General features: G+C 38.4%; 1 protein-coding gene across 1 annotated transcript in view; it reads right to left on the bottom strand.

Moving 5' to 3' along the window:
- The window catches only part of LOC101441311 (solute carrier family 2, facilitated glucose transporter member 2-like), a 78,727-nt gene that overhangs the window by 22,295 nt on the left and 36,618 nt on the right, over positions 1-19,814 (bottom strand). Inside the window, exons 3-4 of the mRNA XM_058295278.1 lie at positions 9,431-9,693; positions 2,986-3,110 (exon numbers count right to left, since the gene is read on the bottom strand). Coding sequence (XP_058151261.1) covers positions 2,986-3,110; positions 9,431-9,693 — 388 coding nt within the window. The remainder of the gene's footprint in view (positions 1-2,985; positions 3,111-9,430; positions 9,694-19,814) is intronic.

Below are 19,814 nucleotides of genomic sequence, written 5' to 3' on the forward strand. Positions count from 1 at the left end.
CCTGGTAGATTTCCAACTCTTCACTCTATGCCCGCTGATGCACCTGCAGTTACCAAGAGAGGCCGCTGCAGGTCCTTCCAGCTTCCTCCACACCAGAGGTGGGGCTGAAGCCTAGGATAGGAGGCTAGGGCTGCAGTCCAATCTGTGTGGAAGGAAGCAGGTCCCACTGTCACTGTGATTTTTAATTTACCCTGCTTTCCCTCATGCCAGGGACAGAATATAAAATGGCAGCTATTGGCCTTTTTCCAACTTGGACAGGTTCAAACTTGAGATGGTCTTAGTTACACTTTAGTTCACCGAATTTACTAATTAGTAACTGAAGTCGGTGGACAACAGTCTCTTCCTCCTCTGTTTTTGGAAGTGGGGCTTCCAAATCCAGGCACAGAATAGCTCCCAAGGGAGCTTGTGCCACCAGTGGAGAATAGGCACTGGCCTCAAGCATGTGGAGTGCTCCACTTATGAATCTTCCCTTGAGACGTGCAGTCTCATCCTCCCATTCATTCAAGGATGTTTCTGGATGCTCTTCTGGTCTCCTGGACCCCCAAACAGGCACTTTAGATTGCTCTGGGTGATTACTAACTGCCCTTAGAACGAGCTGACCCTAGTAGCTCCTTACTCTGCCACCATCTTGCTGGTTGTCCCACAAAGAATATTTTTTATAAGACCCCAATTGAAGTTGTATTTAGAAATATGAATAGAAACAAAATCACCAGGCAAGTATTTGGCAATTCTTCATAGCATTGTCTTAATTAGTTAAAAGTCTCTGTTATTTAATTTAGTTCATAGTACCTTAGATCATCTTCAGAAAATACATCAAAAAATGCTTTGATAATATTCTTAATCTAGACTATTGAGATTAAAGGGAATTAGAACATAGGTAGATTAACATTTTTACCTGATAGAAGTGGGAAATGATTTATCCAAGGTCACAGGAAATAAAGCCTTGGCATGAGAACTACAGGTTCTATTTGAGTTTACACAATGTGGTGGTGCCTCAAGACCAGGGGGCAGTGGGGGTGTGGATAGATGGGGAGAGGTTAAGGAACTCAGAGAGTCTGGAGATCCCTTTCCATCTCACTCCACCCAGAGCAACCCAGCTTCTTATTCTTTCCATATATTAGGCTTCAGAATAGGTTTTATTTGAAGAAGGTCTTTTGCTGTTTAAAGGAATATTTTTTAAAAAGCAGTAGGCATTTCTGCCTTTTGTAGCTTTCTTAAATGCAGATGTAATCAGTCATGATGGAAACGGTGGAGTGCTCAGCCATTGACTGATTGCATAGAAAGATCAGAGACTATCCATAAGTCCTGGGTAAATTCAAAATTTGGCATTTTTTAAAAAAATTTAAAATAAGTTAATTGGAGTCTTCCTCTTAGAGAGACTGCCTATCAAATGAAGTTGATGGTCTTTGCATAAAAGATTCTTTTGAGAAATGTTTTCAATATTTTAAAAATCCTCAAATTGTTCTTAATAACTCACATGAACCTTTATACTCATGCCTTGGCATCTGTATTTCTGATGAATTTCACATGGACTCTAACACATGGCCTATTGAAATTAAACATGGAAAAAAAAACAACAGCCTACATTATTTGGTCCTCTTCTAGCATCTACTATCTTTGTGTACTACCCACTAATATACTTTAAGAACAATAGCATGGAAAAACTCACAGATCTGAAGTTGCATGGGCCTGAAGTCAAATTCTGTTTTGTATAATTTTTAGCAACTTGAATGCTCAAAACCAAATATAATTTTAAAAGGTTGTACAAGAATACAAGTAACTTGGATATGCTAGTGATAGCCTGCTCCACAATATTTTTATTGTATTTAATTTAAAATTTGCCCCCAAAATTGCATGACTTTTTACATCATCCTTTTTTCAAATGGAAAAAAAAGAAAGAAGAATCATGATTTAGGCCTTTGTAATAGGTTTATTATCTGCATTTTACAGGACATAAAACTGAGTTTAATTAATTAATTAATATATCAAAGGCAAGACAAAAAGAGACAGTGCTAGATTGATTCACTCTGAATTCAAAAGTCCTTTCTATTGTGTGTACTGATTTTTCACCTATTAAAGCTTCCTGACCTTCAATTATTTGTATTAACTATTAAAATAATCAGAAGAGACATTCAATTAAGTTATTAACTTAAGGGTATTTTGGACTTGTGCTTCAACTGATCACTTATAGCACTTTTCTCTTCTATAAATAAGTGTTATAATTTTTACAAAATTTTGTGATCTCACCTCTACCCCTGCCCCCTAAAAAGCCATACACACATGCGTGTGAAACCAGACATCACATCTATTTGTAAATAAGACTGCAGAAAATTGTGTGTGTGTGTTGAGTGTGTGTGTGCTTGTTGGGGGAGATTGGGCACTGAACGTGACCCATGGATATTAGTACTTTGAAAGGCCACTACAATTTAGGACAATGGGTTAAAACCTCAATCCACAGGTGATCGTTGCCTTGGGAAGTTTGAAAACCTGTTTCTACAAATGAATGATTCCTGCTATTCCAATGTGAAATTCACAGAGAAGTCATCTTCCTCCACTCTGAGCTCCTGGACAGTAATTGTCTATCTCCTTCTACCTGATTCTCTCTCCCTACAGTCACCACGACTTTACCACTTCACCTAGCCACGTGTGAAATCAGACAGGGCTAGGGAAGATGGACTGACAGATGGGTCTGTGGTGTCAAGAAAAAGAAGCTCAAGTAGTCTGGTTGTCCTGAAATTCAGAGTTCTGGATGTACCAGTCTTCTACCATCTACCACCAAACACAAGTCATGCCAGGGACAAGAACATAGCATCACAGTTCCCATGTACTGGTCCCTATACGCCCTGACTCAGACTTTGACTTTGTTCTCTTACCTTTCGTGTTTGTGACGCCACCTTAGCTCAGAAAAAAAACTTGCATGTTACCACATCTGCCTTTAGAATAATTTTAGACAAAAGTGTGTGTGTGAGAGAGAGAGAGACTTACCACAATAGAGTCCAGATATGCCTCTTCCTGAAATGATAAGAATGTCAGATGGTCCAAATTTCAAAAGCCCCATCAAGAGTAGTTCAAGTAGCACAAGACAGTTAGTTACCCACAAAGCTTTGATTCTGAAATTTTAAAAAGCAAGGTTTATAAATTCAGCACCAAAATCTTGATAAATGGATTTTCTTTCAGAGCATGCTAAGATATTTAGCTAAGAGTGGTTATTTTAATTTTGCTATAAAAGCTAGTTAAGGAACCTTAAACCAAGAGTCCTACTTTGGCTTAATTATGGGCAAAACATTAACAATAAGTAATATTGATGATGGGAGACTCTTGGTTGCACATGCCTGCTTTTCAGCATTCCATAGAGACAATTCAATTGTGGCGATGACTAGAGTAACACTTCATACACTATTTCAAACAGTTACCTAATTAAATTTCTCACAAGTTGATTGTTTTAGATAATATTTAGTGATAGCTAAATTAAATTCTGTAGTTATAATCTGTGATTCCTCACGTCTTTGTTTTTTTAATGATACAGGTTTTTAGTAGTATAGATAATGAAAGGCACTTTCAATGTTAATTTTCTTTTTGTATGAATTATTTGGTAGTAAATTAAAACATACTTTTACTCTCAGCCTTACCATAGAGAATTATTATTATTGTTATGTTGTATGCCAGCATTTTTCCAGGATCTATGGATTAATGTCAACCAATGTGAGCTATATATTAAAGCAGACATTAGCAAGAAAAACATTCCCCAAGGATTATGGCTGTTAGGTCAGCACCCCACAGGCCTGAATGATGTGGAACTGTCCCCCAAAGGTTAGGGAAGGCCAGCTGGTCAACCCATTGCTCTGAGAGAGTTGAGCCTGATGCCAAATGTTAGGGAGAATGTTGTCTTCACATCTCTGTACTAGGCGGTTAAGACAATAACCCAAAGATTGGGTGAGGTGTGGCAATCACCCCAACACATTGGAGGGAAATGTCTGGAGCTTCGTGGACACCCAGATGCTTGATAAGGACGGAACCAAAAAAAATGGCTGTTGGGCAAGCCAATGGAAAGGGTGGGGCCCATATGGCCCCAAGGAGAAGAAACCATCTTCTTAAGAATGACTCTCTCTCACGGGAAGCAGACTTGGCCCAGTGGTTAGGGCTTCCGATTACCACATGGGAAGTCCACGGTTCAAACCCTGGGCCTTCTCGAACCGTGTGGAGCTGGCCCATACACAGTGCTGATGCATGCAAGGAGTACCCTGCCATGCAGGGGTGTCTCCACATAGGGGAGCCCCACACACAAGGAGTGTGCCCCATAAGGAGAGCTGCCCAGTGCAAAAGAAAGTTCATCCTGCCCAGGAATGGTGCCACACAAATGGAGAGCTGACACAACAAGATGATGCAACAAAAAGAAATACAGATTCCTGTGCCGCTGACAACAACAGAAGCGGACAAAGAAAAACACACAGCAAATAGACACAGAGAACAGAACATGGGGGGGGGAGGGGGAGGAATTAATAAATAAATCTTTGAAAAAAAAAGGAATGACTCTCAGACTTTGAAATCAAATGGAGGATGCTCTGCAGGTTTACTGAACTGTAGAGGACCCATGACTTATGTTTCCCTCCCAAATTCTCCTTATTGTAATGAAAATGTTTATCCTCTGTTTGTCCATTTGTGTATTGGTAACAGATAAATTGTTTTGTACGTTTCAGAGGTCTATAGGAGACAGGACTTTGCTCCAAGACAAAATGTATTTCTATAAATTGATTGTAATATGATTTATTACTTGCATCATTACTGATTTAATGGTTTTTTTTAATATTATAATGTCTATTTGGAATTCAGATGGTAGAGTGTAGCAGTTTGATATAGTTATGAATTCCAAAAATAGATATTGGATTATGCTTGTAATCTGATCTGTACCAGGGCATGATTGAGTTATGATTAGGGTGTTGGCAAAGGCATGGCAAAGAACAGAGTTGAGGGTTTCTGATGTTGGAGTTTTGATATTGGAGTCTGAAGCTGAAGACTTAAGCTGGAGTCCTGGGAAGTAAGCATACAGAGGAAAGAGAAGCCAGCCCCAGAAAGAAAGGAACCTACCTTGAACCCAGAGAAAAGCAAGCCCCAGGAACTTAGGAATTCAGGAAACCTGAACCCTCACAGACGTTGGCAGCCATCTTGCTCCAAATAGACTTTGGTGAGGGAAGTAAGCTCCTACCCCAAATAAATACCCTTTATAAAAAAACAGCCAATTTCTGGCATTTTGCATCAGTACCCCTTTGGCTGACTAATACAAAAGGTGTGAAATGCTTATTTCATGAAGAAATGTAAACACCTTGCTATGTTCTTGTTGGGATTGAATCATGTCCCCCAAAAGGTGAGTTCAGTTCACAAACTCTGGTTTGTGTATATGAACCCATTTGTAAATAGGACCATTGAAGATGTTATTAGTTACTACATAATAGTAACACGAATTGGTATTCAGTTTGTGCCCAGACTGGATGAGAGTGGACAAAGCAATTGGAGACAGATTAGGAGCCACAGGGAGCAGCCAGAAGCTAAAGTTAATAAAACCCAGAGAAGAAAGGAGAAGACTCCAAAATGAGCATTGCCATGTGGTGGAAAAGCCAAAGAGCCCCAAAGATTGTCACCCAGCCAGCAGATGCAAACCCAGGAGGATGAAAGCCACCTAGCATCTGAAACCACAGGACAATAAATTCCTGTTGTTATTCTAGCCCATTGTGTGGTATTTGTTTTAGCAGCTTGAAAACAAATGCAGTTCTATTTCAATGTTTCAACTTTGATGGGTGGACTTTTTCTAAGCAAGTGTATTTCATACCAGATTTTTTTTATGGAGAATAAAATTATATAATCTTATACCACAATGATTGCCCAAAAACCATGAGGTAGGCTGAATAACACCCTTCTAAGATTTCATGCCCCAATTCACAGACTCTGTGAATATATTACTCATGTGGCAAAAGGGATTTTGCTGATATGATTAAGTTAAGGATAGTAGATAAAGAGACTAGCCTAGATTGTTCAAGTCAACCCAATGGTATAAGCACAAGTGTCCTTTTAGGAGGGGGGCAGAGGGAGATACTACTGCACAAGAGGAGAAGGTGACATGATGACAGAAGCAGAGATTGGAGTGATGCATTTAGAAGATGGAAGGGACCACGAAACAAGCACAGGTGCCCACAAGAAACTAGAAAAAGGCAAGGAATGATGACAGGCATTCTCCTCTCAGAGTCTCCAGAAGGGTCCAACCTTACTGACACCATAACGGTAGCCTGATTTTAACTTCTGACCTCCAGAACTATAAGACATTAACTTGTGATGTTCTGAGCCATTGAATTGTGGTCATTTGTTAAAGCAGCAATAAGAAACCAATATAAACCATTTGATGAAAATGAACTGTAAACAATTATCAGCTACCTTAAGGCAGGAGAAATAGACTGCTTTAGAAGCTGGCCAGACCCAGATTAGATTAGAAAAGAGAGTTAAGGGATGTTTCTCCCTTTTGACTTCTGTAAAGTTCTTTTTCTGTATACAAGAATAGAAGGCAGGGAAATTCAATAATTTATCCTAAGAAGTTGTTAGCAGCTAGCTAATAGTCTGTTCTAATCGGGAGAGAGGGTTAAAAAGTCTAAAAGTCTTCAAAGAAAGAAATAACCTGAAAAGGTTTTTGATGCCAGATAGTTCTGAAGTCCATGATCTTTACCCACAAAACTGGATGCTGGAGCACTTTATACGAATTAAGGGACTTTTCACTTCTGTTCAAACATGAGAAATGGCCAAGATAAGTAATCTAAAAGTCTATGCAAGTAGTTGAATCAGGGAGCAAGAACCTTACTTCTACCTAAACATATTTCTTTAAATGTTGCTCATGATACTCATATTAGCATAAGCTTCCTCGTCATCATTACCGTCATCATCAGCATCCAAAAAAGCCCACATTTGTTGCTTGCTTGCTGTGTTCCAGGCATTGTGTTAAATACTTTGTTTGTTCTCATTTAATCCTCACAATAATGCCATGTGTAGGTATTATTTTTTTCTCACATTGCAGATGGGGAAAATGTTTTAGAGACTCCAAGCAACTTGTTCATTTTCACGGAGTAAGTGACAGCACTACTATGTGTTCTGTGTCAAACCAATACTTAATGCCTTATTTTAATGAGTTCTATTAAATTTCTCCCATTTTTGATAGAAAAGGGTGCAACATGCATTCAAAGGCAAGCTACATGTGCCTTCCTTGACTCATGGTAGTGTGGGTTGCCCAGACCATGGTCTGCCCCCAGCATACGTGGTTATTAAATGTTAAGTGCACAGCCCCTGTTAAAATTGACCTTGCAAATCCAAAATTATTAAATAGTGGCTATAGACATCTATCTACTATTGCGTAATTGCAAGCAAAACTTCCTTCAGCAATAATGGAAAGAATACATTTTTACCTATTTTTTAAAAATTTATTTCACAAACTTTATAATTCATACATTTTAATTGTACAATTCAATGTTTTTTACAATTTTTACTCATTGTCTCAGCATTTTTCTTTATGAGGTCCAGAAACCAAACCCAGGATGTCCCATGTGGGACGTGGGCACTCAACTGCTTCAGCCACATCTGTTCCCTGCTCATTTGTTTTTGCTCCTTGTCTGCTCATGGTCTTTAGGAGGCACTGGGCACTGAACCCAGGACTGCCCATGTGGGAGGTGGGCACTCAACTGCTTGAGCCACATCCACTCCCCTCTACTTACTTATTTTTGGCTAGTAGAGAAATTACCCTTGGCAATATGGAAAAATCACATTATCTTCCAGTGATTCTCCCCAGAAAAAAAATAATTTAATGAGAGAGATTGAACTCTGTCTTAAATTTGAAGTTGAAATTATGAATTTTATGGCTGTTTTTCAAGGAGGATCATTTTTCTACTGACAACTGGAAGAAGCCAGTTGTTTTTTAGTTTACCATAAACCACTTGAGAAATGGTCATTTAGCATTATTTTGATTATTATTGATACTAAATCTTAAGGCTTAAGAGGACCTGCATCCTGGTTCCAAAACTAGGACACTAAGGAAATATTCTAGTGTAAATTACTGCACCTGTCAATATTTCACCTCTAAGCGAGGGAAAACAATATTTCAGCTTTTTCTTCAGGAATGGGAAGAAGTATTAAGCATCAATAACTACTAAAAGAATTGATTTGTACATATTTTTAAATTTAATTTCATTTTGCTTAATTTAGATATCTTTAGTAATAATCTAGAAAATTACCAGTTCACTGCTTATGCCTAATTAGTACTAATTGAAATGATGTTCATGATCTCTGTATTTTTGGAATTCTGATTTAAATTTGACTGACCACCAGTAAGTTGGTAAAAATGTAAGAAATTGACCATTTTCATTTACACTAGAGGACAGTCCTTTCAAATAAGGATAAGAATAAAGTTTGGGTTATCATGCTGTCTTAATTAAGAAAACTTCTTATAATCTTATATAAAAGCACTGGTAAGAAAGGAAGAAATTATCACAATTTTAATCAGTAGAGAGATAAAAATTATAATTTGTATGTTGAATTGGTAAGTGATTGTAATCCAGAATTATTAAACTAGTTTCCAAGATAATTATTTATATCTTTAAAGGTTTTCTGTTTTTCTAAAATTTCCATATTTGGTCCACACTATTTTTATAATTGAAAAAAATGATAATGCACAAAAGTTGAGCTCAATGACTAGAAAATAAATGTAAAGAAATAAATCATCATTTTATATTCTGACTTTATTTCTTCTCTATATAGGGGGAAATCAGAAAAGCAGTATGTCACATGATTAAACTGAATTTGAGGATAAAAAAGTTCCACTGATGCTTTTAATTCAAAACATCTAATAGACCAGACTTGAGAAATGGAAACACAGCTTGTTTCATCTGTCCTAGCAGCAACAGCTAGAAGCTCCATGCTAAGTACACTGGGCAATTGAGAGTTTGAGATATTGACATGACCATAGGACTTGCTGATCCAGACGCTAAATTCTAAATTGAAAATGACTACTGTATAGCTAAATGGATATTTTGGTAAAGCAAATAGCAGAGTCCCAAGTTAAAAATTCCAATTTTGTGTCTTCTGTAGAGTTCCTGACTTAACCATTTGTGCAGTAGTTCCTAACATGTTTTACAAGATACAAAGTCAGAGAATTAAAGCACTTATCTAGAAATACACACTAACCCACTTTTGGTATACTCCCACTCCCGCCTCATAACTATTAAAAGATTGTTGCAACAGTTTTCTCCATTGACTTGGTCTAACATGGACCTGCATTACTGGTCCTGTTTTGGATAAAACTCTAAAAATATTCCACAAAAGGAAAGATCATTCTAAACAAAGCCTGACAAAACCAATATACCAAAGTTTCTATGTTTGATGCTTATTTGTAAAATTTGCTTACCTTCCGATCTTGTCCCCAAGCCACCCACCAAAGAATGAGGTGATGATTCCTCCCATTGTAAAGGTGCATGCAGCCAGGGTCCAGCGCATGGTGATCAGGAGAACAGATGCCATACTCTCTTCCTCGTCCCAAAGCTTTGGGATTGGGTTAATTTGGTCTGGAATTGTGGGCAGGGTCTCTGTGCTGTTGACAGTAATGCTGTGGGTGGCCTTTTGTTCATCCAGTGGAACATCCAACACATATCCATAATGAGATTCTATTATCTGAGGATATAAAATAAAGAAAAATAATTCTAATATTTCAAACCTGCTAGCTGTTTTTTGTTTGTCTTTTCTTTAAAAAATGTATTTTTGAGGTGTTTCAACAGGATCAAACTAATTATGTGTATTATAGACATACAAACATGGGAAGATTTATTTACAACTGGCCATATCTTATAAAACAGTGGTCACAATTTCAGTGCCATGAGAACCAGGCCAGAACAAGCAAGTGAAGGAGGCAAGGAGGACCTCGATGGCTGGAGGGAAGAACTGGGGATTAAGAGGGAGTGACCAGGATTGTGGAGCAGAAGAGCGTTAATGCCATCTGAAAACAGAAGATGCAAATACGAGGCTCGTGTTGCATGATCTTTAATTTTTTAACAGTAGCCAGAAACTGGATTTTTATGTAAAATTCTCCAATTTTTACATGTTGGCAACTATTCAAATTGATAATATTCTGCAGGTTAAAAAAGACACATGTTCACACAACTTCTGCACAGTTTGACTTAAATTGGCTATGTAAATATTTTAGCAAAAGTACAAAAATGAAAAGAACAAAAAGATTGGGAAATTTAAGATGAGAACAAGAATAAAGTTGGCATACAAAATTCAGTTGTGCCTTATTCTTGCTCAAAGCAAGCCACAAAATTTAGTACTGAATTTCCTAGCAATCAGTGCAAAGAGGGGAAAAAATCAGTGACATGAGTGATAAATTCCAAAGATTTAAATAGCTTAGTGGTCCTCCAGTTCTGAAGGAATTTCCTCCTTCAGGTCCTCAGAAAATCCAGTGTGTAAAAGGAAGAACAATTTTGAAAACTAAATTTCATGGAGCCTTATTTTACAATGTGCTCATAGAGGCTCATATCATACCAAAGTATAATTGAGAGAAAGCATGTCCTTCAGGCCATCGTCCTCCTGTGCCATTCCTGTCGGGGATGATTTGGTCACTACTCAGTGGCAGCGACCTGAACTGGTACTGTCCCAAAGTATCTCTAGGCTGTGCAAAGTCATATGTGCTAAGGTCAGCTGAATGAGGGGGAGACTTGACATCCTCTTATGATAAAAGAAGTCTGATGAAGACGTTCACCTCATTAGAGGGATGCCCTACGGGATAATTATGCATAAAATAAACAAGGGCTAGAAGAAATTCTCCTAAGTGTTCTCAGCAGTTTTTCTTTGTGCTAGAATTATGGTTGATTTTTTCTTATAATTTATGCAATAGGCTTTTTTTTTTTTTTTTTTTTTGGTAATCGTAAAAAAGTGTTGGGGGAGATCAGGGAAAGATGGTGATATGGGGAGAGACAGCGCATTTCTCCTCAAGAAAACAGCTTCTGGACAGGCAAAACCTGTCTGAATTAATGGCCCTGGGCTTCAGGGGCCGGGACTTTGAAGCACTGAGGAAGAGCAGGATGGTGAGTCTGAGAAGCTGCTGCAGGGACAGTGAGTGAATCGCCACCACGGCAGGGACTGGTGCTGTTTCCCCACACTCAAGGGTTGCTTCGGGAACAGCCTTCTCTCCTGGAACAGAAGGGGGACATGTTGAGTGTGTTTTCTGGTTGGCGAGTTTGGACTGCTGGATCCTTCTCTGAGTCATAGTTCGGACCTGTTGGGAAGAGGAATTCCACAGGCCATTGTCTCACTACTGCGCGGAAGCGGTTAAAAAATATATTCCCTCACTTCAGGGAAAGGCTTGCCGAAGAGCACCACCTGCCGGGAAGGCCATAGAACTGCACCAAGAAAGAGAGGCTAGTTGAGTTTGCTGTCTCTCCTAAGACCATTTGGAGCTGGTCTGTCTGTACCTCATCCAAGGGTCCCTGGCCCTGTTTTGATCAGTTAAAAGGTGCACCTCTAATGACCTAGGATAACTTGAATCAAGAATCAAAGAAGTGTTGTAGCACAAATCTAATCTGCCATAACACCCTAGGCAAGAGAGAGAAACTGAATATCAGATTAAACACATCAAGATAATCAGATGCCTAGATTCAGCAAAAAATAACAAGCCATATTAAAAACAAGGAGATATGATCCATCAAGGAACAAATTAAACTTCAGATGAGACTCAGAATTTTAAACAAATATTCAAAGATGTTCAAACAAATCTCTTAATTCAAGGAGATTAAGAAAATAAGGCTAAAGAGACTGAAGATATTAAAACACTGAGTGAGCATAAAAAAGAATTGAAAGCATGCAAAAATAATAACAGAACACAATTATGAGACTGAAAGACATAGTAGATGTGATTAAAATACTTTAGAGGCAAGACAACCCGCAAGATGGCAGCAGAGTAAGGAGCTCCTAGAGTCATCTCCCACTACAGGGCAGTTAGCAAACACCCAGAGCTCTCTGGAGCTAGTGAAGCACTTGTTTGGGGGCTCCAGGAGACCAGAAGAGCATCCTGCCACATCCTTGAAGGAATGGAAGGAGGAGACAGTCTGTTGGCAGAAAACTTTAGTAATTAGTGCACTCCAAGCCACAGAGGCCAGGGCCCATCCTCCCCTGGAGCTGTTCTGTGGCTGGAATTGGAAGCTCCACTTCCCAAAAATTGGGGAGGAAGTCTACCAGGACAACTGCACTCATCTTGGACTCAACTGCATAAATTGCTGCCCAAACCTGCAGCTCCATCCCCGCCCTGGGCGGGGATGTAAAGCTTCATCACTCTCTCTGGACAACTATATTCTAGGCCTGCACGACTTGAATTATTCCACATAGCTGTGACTCTGTCCCTACTCCTGGCAAAGGAGAATGTTGGGAGAAGCTTCATCAGTCCCTGGGGCAATGAAGACAGCTTGAGCCTCCACAACTTACAGCACCAGCTACAACCTTGGCTCCTACTGCACAACCAGCAAGGGAGAAAGGGCAAGAAGCCCTAAACTAAAGAGAAAAACTATACCCACAGTAAGTACTCTAGTAAGCCAGATGTCAAGACACCAACAAACAATTATAATCCATACCAAGAAACAGGAAGCTATGGTCCAGTTAGAGGAACAAGATAAGCCTCTGGAGACATGAAGGAGTTGAGGTAGGACCAGGCGCGGCAAGATGGTGTCTGAGTGAGTGCACCTTATAGTCTCTCCTGCAAAGAATCGACTGGGCAGCATTGGAAATTCTTCAGGACCAGGCTGTTTCAGGATTTTGCAGGGCAGGAGGTGTCTGGACATCAATTTGGTGGGACGGTGACAGAGAAGACTCATGTAAAAGATAGAAATCAAGCTCTCTTTTACGGAGATAGGGGCTGCGCGCAGGACACTCCTCCCTGGGGCGGGCGGTGCAGCAGCGGCGATTCCTGGAGGCTCTGCGGTGCTGGGGAATTCATAAGCCCCGAGCGGGCTATTCAGGGGCTTGCAGGGCAGGAGGCCTGTGGAAACCAATTTGGTGAGACAGAGACAGAGATTTTTGCGAGCGTGGAATTTGGTGAGACAGAGACAGAGATTTTTGCGAGGCGTGGAATTTTTGTTTTCTGACATGGATATCAGTGCTTCCGGCTAGAGCCCCGCCCCCCTAGGCCTGGCTGCGGATCTGCAGCATCCTTAAAATGGCTGCAATACAGAGGCGCCCTCAGCAGGCTGTTTTGGGTGCTTGCAGGGCGGGAGGTGTCCTGAAGTCGAATTGGTGATACAGTAGAGACTATGTGAGAGGGGGAATTTTGGGTTTCTAACACAAAGGGCAGAGTTTGCGGATGTGACCCCCCCCCCCATAGGGCTGGGCACCCAGCTGCGGGAATCCCTGAAGGCTGTGTTGTACTGCAGTGCTCCCAGGCTCCCTTGTAACCAGATTTGAGGTTGCCAGGTCTGTGTCCCCTAAACCCTGGTGGCCCACACCCCAGAGACTCACACCTCTTGAGTCTGCAATATCACAGACTTCCCATTCCTGAATCCACCACACCCTGAGGTCCATTTGAGGTCCTTGATTGTCCTAGCCCTAGATGTTTGTGTTTTTTTTCCCCTCTTTCCTTTTTCTCTTTTTTCTTTTTCCTTTATTTCCTTTTTTTATTTTTTATTGTCCTGGTTGCTAATATTACATTATATCCTAGTCTTTTCTCCCATTGTATCCCCCAAGGTCTTTTTTTCATTTATTTAGTTTTTTTTTCCCTCTTCTTTTCTTTTTCTTACTTGTTTCCCTCCCTTTTCTTTACCACCCCTCCTTTTTTTCTCTCTTTATTCTCTTTTTTTTCTTCTTTCTTTTCCCTCTTTTTCTTCTTATTTTATTTTATCTTAATTATACATTAGGTGCTGCAGGGAACACCTCACATTTGCTGGGTTTCCTCATCCTCCGTGGCCTCATTTCTGTGTGAACTGATTTTGGCCACCTACACTATCCCTTTTCCCCCAATTCTTGATATCCTCTATCATCTACTCTCTCTCCTATATTCCACCTTCCTTTCTTTGGTCCCCAAATTGTCTAACTTTTAATTTCTAATGCCTTTGTTTTGTTTTCTGTCTTTTATCTACTCTTGATACTATTGTCTTTCTTTTCTCTTTCCCTCTCTCATGAAAACACTGGCTTTTTAATTCACACTATATTCCTCCCATATTCAGTCGACTACCTAATTATAGGTACTCTACTTACTGCTGTAACTCTATACTCATATTGTTGTTCTGTTAACATTTATTACCAATACTACTTTACACATTTTCCTTTCTTACACAATTGCCTTTCCCTGGCCCTAATATTTTCCTTCAAAGTGAACTGAGCCAGCAACAAGAAATTAGAATAAGAAGAACAAAGTGACAAAGAGAAGATGTAGCACTTATGCAAGAACAACAGCTAATTAATCCCCAAGACTAGAAAAAGAAGCTAAGGAACTGATTAAACCCATCAAGATAAAATGATGACCAGACAGCAACAAAAAACTACAAACCAAACCAGTAATGAGGAAAACATGGCTGAATCCAATGAACAAACTAAAAACCAGGAAGGGGAGCAGAACTTCGCAAAAGTAATTAAAGAACTCAGAACTTATATCAGAGACCAATTTAATGAAGTAAAGGAAGAGGTTAACAATATGAAGACAACACTTGGACGGGAAATTGCAGACATACGCAAAAAGATAACAGATATGATGGGAATGAACACTGCAGTTCAAGAAATCAAAAATACACTCACAGCAAATAGCAGCAGATTAGAAGAGGCAGAGCAGAGAATTAGCAATGTGGAAGACAGTACATCAGAAATCAAACAGATAGTAGAATTGATCGATAAAAAGATAGAAAAAATCCAGCTAAGACTTAGGGACTTGAATGACAATGCAAAACGCACAAACATACATATTATAGGCATCCCAGAAGGAGAAGAGAAGGGAAAGGGGTCAGAAGGAGTGCTGCAGGAAATAATGGCTAAAAACTTCCCAAATATACTGAAAGAGACAAATGTACATATCCAAGAAGCACAATACACCCAAAAACATCATAAACCCCAACAGGCCCACCCCAAGACATATACTTGTCAAATTATCCAATGCTCAAGACAAAGAGAAAATTCTAAAAGCAGCAAGAGAAAAGAAAACCATCACATACAAGGAAGGTTCCATAAGATTAAGTGCTGATTTCTCATCTGAAACCACAGAGGCAAGAAGGCAGTGGTATGGTACAGTCAAGGTACTAAAAGAAAAAAATTTCCAACCAAGAATACTCTATCCAGCTAAACTAGCATTCAAAAATGATGGAAAGTTCAAAATATTCACAGATAAAAAGAAATTGAAAGAGTATGCCAACAAGAAACCTCCCCTTCAAGAAATACTAAAGGGAATTCTGCAGGAAGAAAGGAAAAAACAGGACAGGCAGAGTTGGAGGAGACTTGTTGTTAAGAACAACAAAAATGACAAAAAGAGAAGAAAAAAAATATCACAAACACAAGTCCAATCAAAATATGGCTAACATAAATAATTCCTTGAAAATAATAACACTAAATGTCAATGGATTAAACTCACCTATCAAAAGATTCAGACTGGGACATTGGATAAGGAAATATGACCCATCTGTATGCTGTCTACAAGAGACACATCTTAGACCCAGAGATTCATGGAGACTGAAAATGAATGGTTGGAAAACAATTTTACAAGCAAACAATAAACAAAAAAAGGCAGGAGTACCTATATTAATATCAGACAAAATAGACTTTAAATGCAAAACAATTGTGAGAGACAAACAAGGATACTACATATTAGAGAAAGGGACAATCTCTCAAGAAGAATGAACAATCATAAATATTTATGCTCCTAACAAGGGCACCTCTAAATACATGAGGAAACACTGGGAAAACTACGTGAAAGAAGAGATGCATCTACAATTATAGTGGGAGATTTTAATACACCGCTATCAACTCTGGACAGAATATCTCAAAAGAGAATCACTAAAGAAACAAAACATTTGAACAGTATATTAGAGGAGTTGGATCTAATAGACATATACAGATCATTACACCCAAATACAGTAGGATATACATTTTTCTCAAGTGCACATGGATCATTCTCCAAGATAGACCATATGCTAGGCCACAAAGAAAGGCTTAATGAATTCTGAAAGATTGAAATCATACAAAATAATATCTCTGACCACAGTGGAGTGAAGCTGGAAATTTGCAAGGGCCAGAAGTCCAGATTTCACACCAAGATATGGAAATTAAACAGCACACTCAGAAAAACAGTGGGTCAAAAAGGAAATCTCAAAAGAAATCAATAACTACCTTGAAACAAATGATAATGATAACACAACATACCAAAACTTATGGGATACAGCAAAAGCAGTACTGAGAGGGAAATTTATAGCCATAAATTCATACTTCAAAAAAGAAGAAACAGTAAAAATTGAAGAACTAACTGCATATTTGGAGGAATTAGTAAAAAAAACAGCAAAGTAATCCCAAAGGAAGAAGAAGGAAAGAAATAACAAAGATAAGAGCAGAACTAAATGAAATAGAAAATAAGAAAGTACTTGAAAAGATAAACAGGACGAAGAGCTGGTTTTTTGAGAAGATCAATAAAATTGACAAACCTTTAGCGAGACTAACAAAGAAAAAAAGAGAGAAGATGCAAATACACAAAATAAGAAACAAGAAAGGAGATATCACCACTGACCCCACAGAAATAAAGACTATCATAAGAGGATACTTTGAAAAACTATATTCCAACAAAAATGACAATTCAGAGGAAATGGACAAATTCCTAGAAACACAAAAGAAGCCTATATTGACAAAAGAAGAAATTGAAGATCTCAACAAACCAATCACAAGTAAAGAGATAGAATCAGTCATTAAAAACCTCCCAACTAAGAAGAGCCCAGGGCCAGACGGCTTCACAGGTGAATTCTACAAAACATTCCAGAAAGAACTAACACCAATCCTGCTGAAACTATTCCAAAAAATCAAAACAGAAGGAACATTGTCTAACTCATTCTATGATGCTAGCATTACCCTAGTACCAAAGCCAAACAAAGACACCACAAAAAAGGAAAATTACAGACCAATTTCTCTACTGAGCCTAGATGCAAAAATACTTAACAAAATAATTGCTAATCATATTCAACAACACATTAAACAAATTATACACCACGACCAAGTGGGATTAATTCCAGGTATGCAAGGATGGTTCAACATAAGAAAATCAATCAATGTAATACACCATATAAACAGACTGAAGGGAAAAAAATCACATGATTATATCTACAGATGCAGAAAAAGCATTTGACAAAATACAGCACCCTTTCTTGATAAAAACACTCCAAAATATCGGAATACAAAGAAATTTTTTGAACATGATAAAGAGTATATATGAAAAACCTACAGCCAACATTGTTTACAGTGGAGAAATCCTAAAATCCTTCCCTCTAAAGTCAGGAACAAGACAAGGATGCCCACCCTCTCCCCTTCTATTTAAAATTGTCTTAGAAGTACTTGCTTGAGCACTGAGGCAAGAACCAGATATAGAAGGCATTCAAATTGGAAAGAAAGAAGTAAAAATTTCATTATTTGCAGATGACATGATACTATACATAGAAAACCTTGAGAGGTCTACAACAAAGCTTCTAAAACTCATAAATGAGTTTAGAAAAGTCACAGGTTATAAGATCAATGCACAAAAATCAGTAGCATTTCTGTACACCAATAATAAGCAAGCTCAGGAGGAAATCAAGAAACAAATACCATTTACAATAGTCAATAAAAAAATCAAATATTTTGGAATAAATTTAACTAAAAATGCAAAAAACTTATACACTGAAAACTACATGAGACTGTTCAAGGAAATCAAAGAAGACCTAAATAAATGGAAGAATATTCCCTGTTCATGGATAGGAAGACTAAATATTATTAAGATGTCTATCCTACCAAAACTGATCTACACACTCAATGCAATCCCAATAAAAATCAACATAGCCTTCTTTAAGGAACTAGAAAAACTAAGTATGAAATTTATTTGGAAAGGAAAGAGGACCCGATAGCCAAAGACATATTGAAAAAGAAAAATGAAATTGGAGGAATCACACTACTTAACTTCAAAACATACTACAAAGCTACAGTAGTGAAAACAGCATGGTATTGGCATAAGGAGAGACACACAGACCAATGGAATCGAATTGAAAGTTCTGATATAGAACCTCATATATATAGCCATATAATATTCGATAAAGCCACTAAATCATCTCAACTGGGAGAAAATGTCCTATTCAACAAATAGTGCCTGGAGAACTGGATATCCATATGCAGAAGAATGAAAGAGGATTACCATCTCACACCTTATAGAAAGATCAACTCAAGATGGATCAAAGACATAAATATAAGAGCCAAGACCATAAAGATTTTGGAAAGCAGTGTAGGGAAACATCACAAGACCTTGTAATAGGAAATGACTTCATGAACATCACACCAAAAGCACGAGCAGCAAAAGAACAAATAGATAAATGGGACTTCCTCAAAATTAAAGCCTTCTGCACCTCAAAGGAGTTTGACAAGAAAGTAAAAATTGAGCCTGCACAATGGGAGAAAATATTTGGCAAACATATATCTGATAAGAGACTTATAACTTGCATATATAAAGAACTCATATATATTGAAAATAAAAAGATAAACAACCCATTTAAAAAATGGAAAAAAGATCTAAACAGACACTTCTCCAAAGAAGAAATACAAATGGCTAAAAAGCACATGAAAAAATGCTCCAAATCTCTAGCTATCAGGGAAATGTAAATCAAAACTACAATGAGATACCATCTTACTCCCATAAGCTTGGCAACTATGAAAAAAACAGAAGAATACAAATGCTGGAGAGGATGTGAAGAAATGGGAACACTCATCCACTGCTGGTGGGATGCAGAAGGATCCAAACATTCTGGAGGACAGTTTGGTGGTTTCTCAAAAAACTAACCATAGATTTGCCATATGACCCAGCAATTCCACTGCTGGGTATATACCCAGCAGAACTGAAAATAAGGACACAAACTGATATATGCACACCAATGATCATAGCAGCATTGTTCACTATCGCCAAAAGTTGGAATCAACCCAAATACCCATCAACAGATGAGTGGATCAATAAAATGTAGTATATACGTACAATGGAATACTACTCAGCTTTAAGAACAAATACACTACAAACACACGTGATAACATGGATGAATCTTGAGAACCTTATGTTGAGTGAAGCAACCCAGGCATTGAAAGACAAATACTACATGACCTCAATGATATGAAATAAGTAAACCAAGCTGCCTCAGAGAGCTAGAGACTGGAAGATAGGCTTACAGGAAATCGGGGGGTAGAGGAAGGATAAAAGATGACATCTACATGGGGGAAATCTATGATAAGCTGGAGGTAATTATGTGTACAAGGAAGGGATAAAAATGGGGGCATAGTTTTACCTTTGGGTGGGGATTTGTGGGCTTGAGGGGGGCTAGGGATGGGTGGATGGATAATATTGCCCAAGAAATTGGGGGGAGGATGGGGCAACATATGAACATAGGAGAATATCAGATGTTGGTTGAGAGTATAATGCTGAGTTAACCTTTTCAAAATATAATTAGGAAAGTTACCTGTTTAAGATACTTAAAGGGGATAATCTGATGTAAGACAGACTCCTAGGGAATATGTGAATGCTCATTTTGCCAGAGTGGGTTATACCACTGAGTAGAGACCCG

The sequence above is a fragment of the Dasypus novemcinctus genome, chromosome 4, assembly GCF_030445035.2.
Source record: "Dasypus novemcinctus isolate mDasNov1 chromosome 4, mDasNov1.1.hap2, whole genome shotgun sequence".
NCBI classification, from domain to species: Eukaryota; Metazoa; Chordata; class Mammalia; order Cingulata; family Dasypodidae; genus Dasypus; species Dasypus novemcinctus.